The following is a 14,165-nucleotide window of genomic DNA, read 5'->3' on the forward strand; positions in this document are numbered from 1 at the left end:
ACAGGATCCTCACCTCAACTGAAACCAAAGTACTCTCCAAAGGTTTCAACTTTGCAGTCGCCCCGAGACGCATCCCCACGGAAAACATCATATGCGGAGTCGAAGCTAGCCTAACCAAAATCAACCCAGATGAAGCCAATAAAATCAGACTTGATGTCACCAACATCCTCTGCTCCAGCAAACCACCCAAAAGCAATTTACACAAAGAAGAACAGAAAGCACTCACCAACCTGAGGAAAGACAACAACATAATCATTCTCCCAGCAGACAAAGGTAATGCCACTGTTGTGATGAACACATCGGACTACCAAGCAAAACTATCAAATCTACTCCAAGACCCTACCTACCAACCTATAAAAACAGATCCCACCACCTATCTGGAAAAAACCACCAAATCCAAAATAAAAGCCTCTCCTATCAGTGAAGAAATCCAGCTAAGAATCATCCCCAGAGAAAAATCATCCAGATGCCCCAAACTCTACGGTCTCCCCAAGATACACAAAGAAGGAACACCACTCAGACCAATAGTCAGCTCCATAGGCTCACCTCTACAAAATCTCGCTAAATTTCTCGCTAAGCAACTTCAGCCCTATGCAGAATCCATCGCTTCACACGTTACTAACTCCTTCCAGTTCATAGAAACAATAAAGAAGCAAAACCTACATCCCGATGACCTACTTGTGAGCTTCGATGTTGTATCTCTCTTCACACAAGTGCCCATTAATGAAGCCTTGACAGCCATCCAAAACAAATACAATCCCCCCGAATACATCCTGGACCTGACCAACCACTGCCTAACCAACACGTACTTCATCCACAATGGACAAAGATACAAACAGATAGAAGGAGCACCTATGGGATCACCCCTCTCACCGGTCATCGCAAATCTGTACATGGAACACTTTGAAACCAATGCTTTAGACAAGTCAGAACACAAACCCAAACTTTGGCTCAGATATGTTGACGACACCTTTGTAATTTGGCCACACGGGAAAGAAAAACTAGATAGCTTCCTCACACATCTCAACAGCCTACACCCCAAAATACAATTCACTATGGAAATAGAAGCCAACAACCAACTTCCCTTCCTTGACGTCCTAATCTACAAAAAACCTGATGGCTCCCTAGGACACACCATCTACCGGAAAAAAACACACACCAACCGCTACTTACATGCACAATCACACCACCACCCTGCACAAATAAACTCCGTAGCCAAGACTCTCATCTCCAGAACCAAACGCCTGGCTGACAAAGACCACTTGACAACTGAGTTACAGAATCTCTCAAATGTGTTAATCGCCAATGGATACCAGCAAAACAGGGTTACGAAGCTAATCCAAAAAGAAACACCCCCCAAAAACCAAGACACAGAAGAAAACAATGGCATGGCCCTCCTTCCTTATATCAAGGGCACTACAGATAAAATTAGCAAAATCCTCCATAAACACAATATCAAAACAGCCTTTTGCACCAACCAAAAAATAGCCAATATCCTCAGAAACCCCAAAGATAAAATCCAGTTGGAAAACCAAGGGGTCTATGAAATACCCTGCAAAGTCTGCCCAGCCACGTACATTGGACAAACAAACAGACGAATAAATGCACGTATCGCAGAACACAAGAATGCCGTCAAAAAAGAAGAAAAAACCTCCTCTCTTTTCCAACACATGAAAGAAACAGGACACGAAATTAATTTTGCAGATTCCAAATTGCTCTTTAACATGGAACATCACCACAAGAGAATAATCATGGAAGCCATCGAGATAGAGAAACACCCTCACAACATGAACAAGCGTGACGACACGTCCCGCCTGCCAGACATCTGGAAATTAGCCCTCCCCACAAAAACCGACACCAGAACCAGAGGCACACAGAACACCATCACCAATCAACCACACCAGACCCAAACCCAGACCCTCTCCACAGATAAATTACAGACACCATCCAGTAGCCAAACCATAGTGGCACCTCCGGATGCTACACCCCCCTGCAATCCCTACACAGATCTGACTGGCACAGGGCACAAAACCACAGCTCGCCCCTATACACGAAGCCAAGCCAGAACACAACTAAGTGCAGTACAGCCATCTTCTCAGAAAAACTCTTCACAAGCTCAAGAGGTCAAGACACGAAAGCTTTAGCAACTAATCCACTCTTAATGACCCTCCTAAGTGGTACTCAGAATATCACTCAAGAAATCACTCAAGATATCCCTCAAGTAATTAAGGAACAAAAGAAGAAAAGTCACACTATCCTGGGAACTTCCTCTCTGCCCAGAATACACCACACCCCCTCAACAGTATTTATAGGAACTCAAACACTGAGATCCTGCTCTGTTCCAGTAACAAGAAGCCGTAAGCACCAGCCTGAAGATGACGAGTGAGACCTCGTCGAAACGTCGCCTAGACACCCCAACTCTTACACGGGAAGACACCCGAAGACACCAAAACCTGCATTCCTGTACCCGTGAAAATCTACGAAAGCAAATATATATATATATATATATATATATATATATATATATATTGCTGGGTATACAACCTTTTTTTTACCGGCATTAAATTGTCATTTAGATCCTAAAATATGCTAACTGTACTCACAGAGCTGCTGCAGCTGCATGTGTTGGAATGTAGTATGGCAACTGTAAAATAGATATTTGACAATGTGTAGGCAGAATTATGTTTTTCAGGAGGTTGCAAGAAAGAGCCATATTTATCACCATCTCCCTGTTGTCAAGGTAACCATGTTTCCTTGTTGGGTAGCGTTCTTCGTAGGGAGCCTAACTTCCCTTTACCTAATTATTGCTAGCCATTACATTGTCAATTCATTTTATGTCAGTTCTCTGGAATGACATCCTCGTTTCTCTCCAGGGTTAGGGTCAGCCTGTGTTAGCATGTGGATTGTGCTGACAGCCTATAAAGCCATGTGGAGGAGATTTACAGTGAAAGGTAGGAAAGAGTGCGGTGCCAAACGTGTCCTTGAAACAGCCTCCCCCAGCCATTTTTCTCTCAATAAGTTTACTTGTAGCCTTGGAGGTCTCACCAGGAGAGTAATAGCTGGGCAAGGCAATTTCGGGGGAGAAGCACTGGTGGAGAAAGGATGTTAGGACAAGAACTGCTAGTGTCAGAACTGTGCTTGAATGTGATGAGCTGTAGAATTGTAGTCATCTGCCTAGGCAGCCAAATACTCGCAGAGCCTGGAATAGCCATACCTAGTGATGGTACCATTGGGCCCTTCTATCTGGGAATGGAGGAGAAACTTACCTAATTTGCAGTTTCCAAAATAATATGCAGACTTAACCATAGCCATCGTTCAAAATTTCCACTCCAGTTCTCCATAATACATAGTAATGTATATTAAAAATGCAAACAGTATGGTAAAGAGCTCATTTAAAAATGCATAGTTGAAAATAACATGCAAAAACGCATTATACTAAAAAACATTGCTTTGCAAAAGTGTGAATATTTGGAAAAAATGCATATCAAAACGTTTAAAAGAGTTTTTATGAGGACTTAAAAAAAATAAATCACAAGCTGTTGCAGAAATTATTCTAGACTTTCAGGCTGGAATAATGAGAAACAAAAAACCAAAAACAAACCAAAAAACCTGAAAGTGATGTTTCCTAGATCCTGGGCCAACACTTTAACTTTGCATTCCCTTCATTTGGTTCTACTTGACTTGGACCCAAGCATCCCTTCCAACAGGGTATTCCTTGTATTCTGTCTGCCCTTCAAACAGAGTACTGTCCTCTATAAAGTAGGGCACATTGCCACCTTGATAGGCTCTGGGAAGGTGTGTCAAGAACACGAGCACACAGATGAGTACTCTGTGTCCTCTTGGAATGATATATTCAGTGCGTCTAGAAAGCAAGAACAACCCCAGATAAGTAAACACGGGAAAATGAACCTTCAGCAAGTTCATGTATGGGAAAGGGATAGCAGGGAAAGTAGGACAAACTACAGAGTATTTCTAGCTCAGCACTTAGGCACTTAGTCCACAACACCAACAGAGGGTACTGTAAATGCTGCCCTGGCTGGTATCCCAATGCAGTATTATTGTACCATCAAAGTCATTCTGTAGAACCGCTTTTTAAAAATTCTTCACAGTATATTTTAGAAGGATTTTAGTATGCTTTTACCATATTGTAACTTTCACCTGTTAAGTAAACCAGGTTGCCTTCATTGAAAATGACAAGAGTCTTTTCGGGAAAATGTTTCAAAATGTAATGTAGGTTTACTGTACAACTACACTCCCCTCTCCCGGTATTTGAACTATACAGCTTTCTGGGAAATCTGTAGGAATAGCAGAAAGCTATGTCTGCTGTTTGTATACAAGACAGTCTTGTAATTAGCAGTGGGGGTTTGACATAGTTGGTCAATGGTCTCTGATCCCTGCTGAGCTGTGCATGGGATTCCTGGGGTCTTGGCCCTCAATCAGGGTCTGTGTTCCTTTGGAAAATTGAAGGTGTGGCAGAGGATGTTGTAGCTTTAAGAAATACGATTTAAAAACAAGAACGTATTTACACCTGAATTTAGGTGGAGGGTGTCTAGATCTTACAGCATAGTTATCTCAAGAGGGGCTTGTTCCCCACAGCAGTGAAGCACAGCAGCCCAAAGTACCTCTCCCAGCCAGACTGCAGGCAGACTGCCCAAGATAGATACCTCCCTTTGTTCTGCCTTCTTCTTCCCATCACACCTTGATAAAGACACTCTTTTCCTGTCACCTCCCCCACCTTGGCAACCTCTGTCTGCCCAGGCCCAAGATTCCTCTTAGACTGGGCCATCAATACCTTTTGTAATACTAACACCACTATCCCAGATGAGCCACTGGCTCCAAATTATACTCCAAATACTCCAATACCCCAAATAATAAAAATCACACAGTTTTATTAATTTCTAGGGTTTAGGGCAGTCCCCCCTCAAACCTATAACATTGTATTTTTGAGGTGTTGTTGCAACTGTGTACTTGGATTCGCATGTGCACAACTAGCACTCCTGTAGTTCATATACACACTCCTGAGAATTTTGCAATCCTGCCAATTTTACAAAATTATGGGGCAGACTTTTGTTTAAAGCTCAATATTCTCAAGCGCAGTTTTAGATATTTTAAGCTTGGTTGCAAGGAAGTATTCACTCTTTTTATTTTTTTGTTTTTAGGTCACTATAGCAAGGACATTTGTGACGCCTTTCACTCCACTCATGCTGAATTGTTCAGATAAGACCCTTGAAGTACTGCCTAAATAAGGGAAAAACCATGGGGACGTTAAGCTCACTGTAGAAGCAGACCAGCATAGGCATTCAACAAGTTGTAGAGTGCAAGCTGTTTTACCTTACTGAACTTTGCCATTTTTCTAACTGAACGGAAGAAATGAGAATGCCGTTTCAAGAATCTAGGGAGAATGGAAGTGAGGAGGAGGATGAGAACTCTGAGGCAAAGGTGGGTGGTTCTGATACATTCTGTAAAGTGCTAGGGAATTCATTATGTGATTTGTTCTCATTTTTGGCATGCCTTCTTTCTACTATAGGTGTTCCTTAAGCCTGTTATTGAGGATAGAAACATGGAGCTTGCCAGAAGGTGCACTGAAATGATAAGTGACGTAAGTAAAGGTTCTTAGTAGTGTATTAATTCCTTATTAAATTTTTGGTCATGTTTCAGCTAGACAAGATTTTAAAAGCATGCATCCAAGGCTTTAAGTAGAAATGGCCAATTTGTTCCTGAAAAATATGTATGCATATTTGTGAAAGGGTTAGCGGTTTCCCTTTAAAACGGCATTGTGAAACTGGCTTTTGCCATTTTCAGTTTTCCCTTTTCTTTGCAAAGTGTTCCAACGTTTCTAAGTTGTCAGTAGAAGCTGATTCAGAATACATTAACAAATTGTGGTGGGGTTTTACATAATGTGGAGCCGAATTTTTTTTAGAAGTTGGCTTTAAAGTGGCATCATGAAGGTTGAATTTGAGCAATGAGTGACTCCTTTTCACAACAACTCTGAATGTTGTTTTCTGCGACATCATTGCTCAGATGGAGCTGGTGCATTTCAGAGCAAACGAGTCTTGGCTTCAGGCATTCTTTTGGTGGGTTTGAGATAGAGAACTCATCTTTGTCATGTCACTTAAGCCACCGAAAAACCTCCCTATGGAGACATGACTGGCTTCATCATTGCATGGTCTGTGCCATTTGGACAGTATGTGGTTCTTTAGGAAGACATTTGGGGCATTGCATTTTTTATTATTATTGGAGGTCCTTGCTGCTGTTTTTACACCTTTTGTTTTTATTGTTTTAAAAAAATATATTCTGATGTTGTATATGTGTTTAAATTTTATTAGCTGCTCTGGATTTCTCTTTGAAAGAAAGGCAGAGTTAAAATATTTTACTAAACAAATAAATAAATGTCAGCACAACTGTGATTCCACTGAGGTAGCCATTGGCCATACCATCATCTCTCAGGTTCAGTGCGACCATCTGTGAAAGGGTGATAACAATATTTAACTGCCTTGAGACAATATACTGAAGCCATCTTGAACATATGAAAATTATTAACTATGGCTGTATTATGGCCATAGTATTAGTTTTTCCTTGAGACCCACTAATTTCAGTGGCATGGTTGGTCACTTGCTTAACTGTCTTCTGTTCAAAACAACGAGACTTAATTGTGCTTAACTTTAACAGGATTGTGCCTTAAGTTGGGTGGTGTTGCTGCTTTTATCACATACACAAAATTGAAACTTGTCAGATCCACAGTGAATATCCATGAAGAACCTTCTTCTCTAGATCATTGATTTCTAAAGCTCTTTTCACTGGCTTAATGGAAGTCTGTTGGATTTCTGCCATTATGAGCATAGTGATGATAACTGAAATGTTTAAGTGTCCTCATCTAGCCACTTTACATCTCTCTGATGTCCAGTTCCTAGCACTGATTCAAGCTTTGTGTTTCCTTTTCTGAATGAGGTACATATAAGGTAAAAGCATGGGATGCCTTTGCCCGACAGCGCTGTGGCCCATAGATTGCAGCAAAATACTGGGGCAAGATTTTACCCAGTATATTCTCTGTGTGATGGGCTCATGGGAAAAAGCTTTCCCATGAGCCCTTGCTGAAGAGAGGAGGGGAAAGTCTATATAAGGCTGCTTCCCCTGGATATCACAGCCATTTTGTTTGAGAGATTTCGGCACACCCACCCTCAGGATAGAGCCTTCACTGAGCAATTTTGGGCCGGAAATGAATTTTTCTCTCTCAACCTGATAAGCACTTAGTTGGGGCTTTTTCTACCTTTCCTCAGTGAAATTCATAGGCGGAAGAACATTGTATGAGGGTGGAAATGGCATTGCTCAGGATCAACATAGTATAGGGGCTCCCCATAAGGGGCTTGAGGGGGAGGATTGACCACAGCAAACCCAAGTGTGGGGTCGGTATCTGCTTGGTTGGAATCTGCACCCTGGCCCCCCAATGAGACCATGCTTGCTTGTCTTGCACTACAGCAAGGTTCAACACTGGCCAACAGTTTATACACAGTTTATACATGCACACACTATTTTCTGTTTCTCCTTTCCAATCCTATTCTTCATTTACAGGTCCATTATAAAGGAGCATATGAAAAATCTAAAGGCCAGTGCATATTTGTTACTGACACCCCTCAGCTAAAGCATGTGAAAAACATCTCTGCCTTTATTTCTGAGGTAAGGCACAGAATATTTGGGAAATTGTTTGGCAATATGTACAGTCCCAGAGTGGCAATATTTACAGTTCCAGTACTTCCACCCACTCCAAACTCAGACAGCAAGCTCTAGAAGGATACTATGGTTGATGGTATCCAAAGCCACTGAGGAGAATTGACAGGGATACATATTCCTGCTTCTCTCCTGACAGAGGTCATCATACAGGACAGTTTCCTTCAAGAGTGCCTGATCTGGTCTGCAACCACCCACTTAAGAACCTTGCCCAAGAAGGGGAGATTGGCAACTGGCCTGCAGAGTGTAGCCTGCCACTTGCGTTGAACTGATCACATGTTGGGACAGACTCATGGTGTCATGGCAGCCGTGAAGTCCTGAGCCACTCCAGAGCCAGTAGCCTTGGCATGGATGTTGAAGTCCCCCAGAACAGGCAGTTTGGGGGTCCTCAACACTGCCTCTGAGATCAGCTCTGTCAGCTCAGGTAGGGAGACTGCTGGGCAGTGAAGTGGGAGGTAAATGAGCAGAATCCCTAATCTGTACTGATTACTTAGTGCCAGGAACACACATTCTAGATCCCTCTCAACTGGACAGGGAGCCTTGACAGAGCAATGGCATTTCTATGAACCACAGCAACTCCTTCCCCCTGTCCCTCAAGTCTTCCCTGATGCTGCATTGACTATACAGGTGGACATAGCCTGTGCCACCCTGCTCACCTGCCCAGGTCTCAGAGATACAGACCAGATCGGCCCCCTCATCCACAATCAGATCATGGATGAGGAAGATCTTATTCAGAGTTGACTTGGCATTCAACAGCAGCAGCCGCAGACCCAAGGGCTGGCTGATAGGACAATCACAGTGCCCCAGGTTGGAGGAGGGGCTGGCCCATGGCACATGGCACTGTCACTAACTGCTTATCTGGCTTGCCCACCTACCACACCATGCCTCCCCTTACCCAGAATTACTGAGACTGCCCCCTCTCCTCCCAGGCACATGGATCAGTGTCCACAAAAGTTTATTCCATAATAAAGTTACAGATAGGTAGCCGTGTTGGTCTGCCATAGTCAAAACAAAAAAATTCCTTCCAGTAGCACCTTAAAGGCCAACTAAGTTAGTTCTTGGTATGAGCTTTCGTGTGCAAGCACACTTCTTCAGATGGTATCTGAAGAAGTGTGCTACTGGAAGGAATTTTTTTGTTTTTCCATAATAAAGTCTTTAATTGCTGCAACAGACTAACATGGCTGTTCCTCTGGAAACTGTCACTTTTATAGGACTCTTAATTCAAAAACACATTAGTGGAAATTGATACTGCATGATTTCAAGTAACATGCTAGAATTATTTTAGAATCCAAGTTTGGCCGAAAAATTGAATTGTTAGATTGTGCAAGAGAGTAATCTGTAAAATGGATACAAAATTAGCAATTCTAATTTATTTAATATGTTATTGATGTACCAAGTATAAATCTGTTGGGTGCTAGCTCATAATACTTAGGTGCTTTGATCTATTTATAGATACTCAATATGTGTGCCATTCTGTATTTTTATGTGTATATTGTTTGGGTCTTACTGATTCCAGATGCAAGTCAAACACTTCAACATTATTTGTTTTGGCAATGCAAGAAATATTTATGGACTATAGTGAACACACACACACACACACACACACAACAAAATTCCACAATATTCAGGGCAGAGTGTGTGGTTTTGCATAAAGGTTTTACATCAAAATATGTTCCAGACTTTGTGCATGTTTGAGAATTTTGAATGGTTGTGAAAGAAATGCCTTCACCTACATCCCCCTACATTCCCCTTTTTATTTATTTAAAAAATATCTTTATTTAATATAGCAAACACAAGGAAAACAAAACTCTGGTGGACAACATTGGGCTTCCACATGTAGGATATATCACATAGAGTTCTTCAGTTGGGTTGGTCTGTAGAGGGTCAGTAAATAGAAACGAAGCAGGATTGGTGAGTGGAGGCTGTCATGGAAGTTGGAAAACAAAAGGGAGCCTCTCCAGTGGAGCAGATATGGTTAAAAATATATATATTATTACATTAACTCTTTCAACTGGGTCTGCCACAAATTCTGTGAAGATAACTGCTTACCATAGACAAAAACTTTTAATGCTGCAATCAGAATCTCAAAGATATGTCTATAAAGATTTATCAGCAGAGATGGGCAAAATCTATTTTTATATCCAGTTGTCAAAAGGCATAATGTTGAACCTTTCGTCCTAAATGTCTTTTTAATCTGTTTGAAATAATTGCTGCATTATTTCTCTTCCTTCTAGACACAATACAAAGCAGGTGCAAAGAAAGACCTCTCCAACTCAATCTATCAGCAGATGCCAGCCACAATTGACAGCGTGTTCGCAAAAGAAGTTACGCAGCTTCAGAGCAAAGTAATTTTTATTTAAAAAATATGTATACTGTATATTTAAGCAGCCCGATCCATTTCCTGCGGGTACACATGCTTATGCACATGGAGGAAGCACCCCCCCTTTAGGGTACTTGTTGGGGCCTTCTGCCTCCACTTGTTAGCTGTCAATCATTCTATCCATTCCTTTCCATGCCTCCCATAAATGTGTCTAGTAGTCCTACTCCTCCCCAGAGTCCCAGTGTACAAGTTACTCTATGATCCACCCTGAAGTGTTCTGTCTGCAGCAATGTTAGTAACTGGTAAGACTGGCTAGTTCTCCCACTTCACGAATTCTCTGAACGGCCTCTACCAGCAGTTCTGTGACAATGGTAAAATGACATAGGACACAACCTAGAACTTAGTGGCACCCATTGCACCCATACCACAGGGTGGAGTAAACATTTTCCAGCACCACTTTCTGGATTCTTCCACTCAGATAGGAACAAAACCATTGCAGCTTGATTCTTCCAGTTCCCAATCTAGACAGAAGACCCAGAAGGTCCATCATGATCAATGGCACTGGAAGCTGATAAGAGATCCAGGAGAATCAGCAAGGTTGCACATTCCTGACTATCTCCTGGTATAAAGTTTAAGTCAGCCAGGGTGAGCAAGGCAGCTTCTGCCTCAAACCTGCTTCATAAGCCAGATCAAAGTGGTTCTGGACAATTAATGTTTGAAGCTAGGCTGCCACTCCACACATTTGAGCACCTAACCCAGAAAAAGGAAATTATACAATTTGTTTGGGTTCAAAGATGTGTTTTTCACATGAGCCATCTCACTGCTGTCTCATTTGAGGTGCCAAGAAAGAACAACCATACTCTTTTTTTAAATATAAACAAGACTTTTCATACTCATTCCTTATTATATGTATGTTATTCAGGAAGAGTGACCTTAAAAATCTCAATCTAGAATAAATTGTTTTAAGAAAGGCAGCTATGATTTTTGCAAGGGAGAAAAACATTCGCTCTTAGCGATACTGCTTGAAATCTGAAGACATTCGAAAAATAGACTTTGATTTGTACACCTTAAGTATCCACAAGCAGGCGGAAACAGGAAATTGCAATCACGGTTGTGAGAAACAGATGTATAATAAACAGCTTATAACAATCTAGATCAGCGCAGTAACAGGTAAATCTGTAATCAATACAGTCTCTTAAAATTGCTGGTTGCAAAGAGTTAAGAGTTTAAGTGAGCTTTCTATTGTGATAGCAGTAAATTACAGAATGTTTTTAAATAACATACTTAGTTTGATTTATAAATGAGATTAACATAATTTATCTGGCTGTCAATGCATTTCTTTTCTGGCCCTGTTCCAAAACAGCGTAGCATACAGTTTTATATAGTACATCCCGCCCCCCACTTCAGTGATACAACAGAACAGATACAATAAAAAACTGACTAGAAGATTAAAATAAAGTTTGTTAATGCAGCTCTGTCTTATTGATGTTCCTCGTATAAAACATATTCCTAAATAATTAAATAATGAAACTGCTATTAAAACATTTATTCTGAAACACACATCCTTTTTTAAAAAGAGGACATACATAATATATATTAGATGTAGCATGAAAATGTAAAACCTGCAGACACATTTATTTCCCATTTGTAACATAAATCACTGCATTCTGCTGCAAAAGCCAGGGAAAGTGGAATAATTTCCTCTTGTTGGGTTTCCCAAAAACTATGCCTGCAAGGAAAATGAAAGATGGTGGTTTTACAGCAGAGCTGAGATTTGTCCCTTCCCAAACCACCCTCATCTAGACTCGCATCTTCCAAAAGTGCAGTGTTCGTGCACAGACAAGTTTGACATACGCTGGAGGGAATAAAATGATAATATTTATATTCTGCTCCCTCTTGCTTTCCTTGCCTTTTCTCTATATTTATTGTGGCTCCAGTGACCTCCATGACTTACAGTACTGTCACAGAAGATGGAAAGAACATTATATTGCTCAGTGCCTAATTTGATGTTTGTTTGTCTTTAAAAAATGTTGCTTGTGACCAAGAGCCAGGGGTAGGGCAAGCCATGACCTCTATACACGCTGCCCAGGCTTGTGCCCCAGGGAGATTACTTTGGTGCTGCTAACACAGCTGTTTGACTTCACCCCTGGTGATGCACTCCATTGGCTCTCAAGTCAGATGGTTGCCAGCAACAACAACCAACAATAGTACAGAAAAGTACCTCTTTTAAAGTGCACTTTGATGGAGGGGAAAAAAACTTATGAATCTCCCCAATTTGCCTTGTTATTTGGCCAGTGTGCATACCCATTAGCTATACCTTCAAGTTTGGCAACATCTACAAATTTGATGATCACCTCACCCCATTTCCTTTACCCAAGTCTTTTATCAAGAAGTTAACACAGCACTGGGCCCAGGACAGAACCCTGATGCAGCCTACTTGCCACATTTCTCCAGGAACGATTGAGAAATACAGTTTCAGTATGGCCTGCCAACCAGCTACAAATCTTCCCAAGAGTCTAGCTAACATTTTAGCAGCTTAGTCGCTACTCAGTTGACCCTAATAGACTATGTGGAAAGAGAATAGCAGAGAGCCAAAAACAGATTGCTGAGAGAAAGCAGAAGACCTTCTCCCTATAAAAATAATTAGGAAGAGAAAAGGTAATCAGCTGTAGCAAAACAGCAGAGGGGTCAAGGAGGATGAGGATATGTACGGGATCATCGAATGTGGCACTGAAGAGATTAATCAGCAATTAGCCTAACTAGCATTACTGTTTATTCATTAGGAGAAGTAAACAAATTTCTGAGCACCAAAATAGCTGTGAGAGGATTCTAGCTGACTTCCATATGAAAAAGAGATTTTGCAAACCAACATTTCTTCCTTCAAGAGGATTACTGGGCACCCATTTTCTATGTTGTTGTTGTTGTTGTTGCCGCCGCCTATTATGTCTGTATACTGTCAAAACAGTATCAGAATAAATAACATCATATTTTGGAGCATTGTGATATGATAGTTAACAGATAGTTAGGTCCTTTGTTTTTCTGGAAAACAAGGAAACGGATTTCCAGGTTTCCTGCTCTCCTCAAAGTATTTTAAAAATATCACAATGAAAGACAAACTGCTTGAAATAAATGAATGAGGAAATGATGGGGAAAAAACCAGGACAAAGGTTTTGATTCACATACATTCCATCACTTTGACAGAAAATTCCAAGGCTTGATCCTTATCGGGGAAACAAAATGACCCAAGGAAAATAGAAAATTAGAGCATGTCAACAGACTGTTCAATTTTCTTCTTTATAGCTAACATTTCTTCAAGCTCTTGGCAAATATGCTTGAAGTAATGTTTCTGAAAATGATGAATTGTGGAAATCCTATGTTCTTCATTCAAGATTGAAGAAAGAGTGGTGGTATAGTTGTGTGATCCATTTTTGGAATAAACAGAACTTTCAACTTTTTAAATATGTATTAAATATTATGGCATACCAACTAATTAAAAGCATATATTCACATCTATAAATGTTGGCTCAGTAAATCTGATTGGACACAATTTACATTCAGTTTGGATTCAAAATGAGATTGGGGTGAATCTGAACCACTTTATGAAGTTCTTGAGCTATGTGCTAAATTAAAGTTCAGGAATAAGATCCTATTATTCCTCATTCCTTGGCAATATCGTAAGTTCTGTTTGCAATTTCTCAATAGTATTGTTTATCTTGCTGCACCCATCCATGAAATTCTTTACAGTGGCCTTGGCCAAGTCTGAAATTAATTATGTGGACCCAGCAGTTTTGATATCAAAACTGTGGGACTCTTACGGATGTGCATTATTTTGAAAATAAACAGCTACAGCCATTGCTGTATGGAGATTTTAAAAAGTCAATATTTAAAAAGATGGTCATCAGAATCTCACATTAGTTTTGTTCAGGCATTATCTTTGTGTAGTGAAGTGAGAAATCAGACCCTCCTTTTACTGATCTGCTGTAAACTTGCTTGCTTTAATCTGCATTGATCTTTACCAGTTGCAAATCCTTCTTTGGCTAATATGTTTTCAAATCTTCTTGCAATCTTTGCTATTAGGTTACACACCACTTGAGTGCCTGTATTCCAAGAGCTCCTTGTA

At 40.7% G+C, this 14,165-nt stretch overlaps 1 protein-coding gene across 14 annotated transcripts in view; it reads left to right on the top strand.

Moving 5' to 3' along the window:
• NEBL (nebulette) overlaps nt 1-14,165 on the top strand; it is a 192,603-nt gene that overhangs the window by 130,062 nt on the left and 48,376 nt on the right. For 10 of the 14 annotated variants that reach the window (XR_014517564.1, XR_014517565.1, XM_083467411.1 and 7 more), the window contains 4 exons: nt 5,160-5,439; nt 5,528-5,599; nt 7,570-7,674; nt 9,960-10,070. The exons of 3 other annotated variants lie outside the window; for them this stretch is intronic. Coding sequence is in view for 9 of the 11 variants with exons in the window: in XM_083467411.1 (XP_083323537.1) it covers nt 5,371-5,439; nt 5,528-5,599; nt 7,570-7,674; nt 9,960-10,070 (357 nt within the window). In the remaining 2 variants the exon portion in view is untranslated. Of the gene's footprint in view, nt 1-2,873; nt 2,952-5,159; nt 5,440-5,527; nt 5,600-7,569; nt 7,675-9,959; nt 10,071-14,165 lie in introns of all 14 variants that reach the window. One more of the 14 variants, XM_083467417.1, reaches the window with a different exon arrangement.

Source organism: Podarcis liolepis (assembly GCF_965112155.1).
Source record: "Podarcis liolepis genome assembly, chromosome: 12".
Lineage (NCBI taxonomy): Eukaryota > Metazoa > Chordata > Lepidosauria > Squamata > Lacertidae > Podarcis > Podarcis liolepis.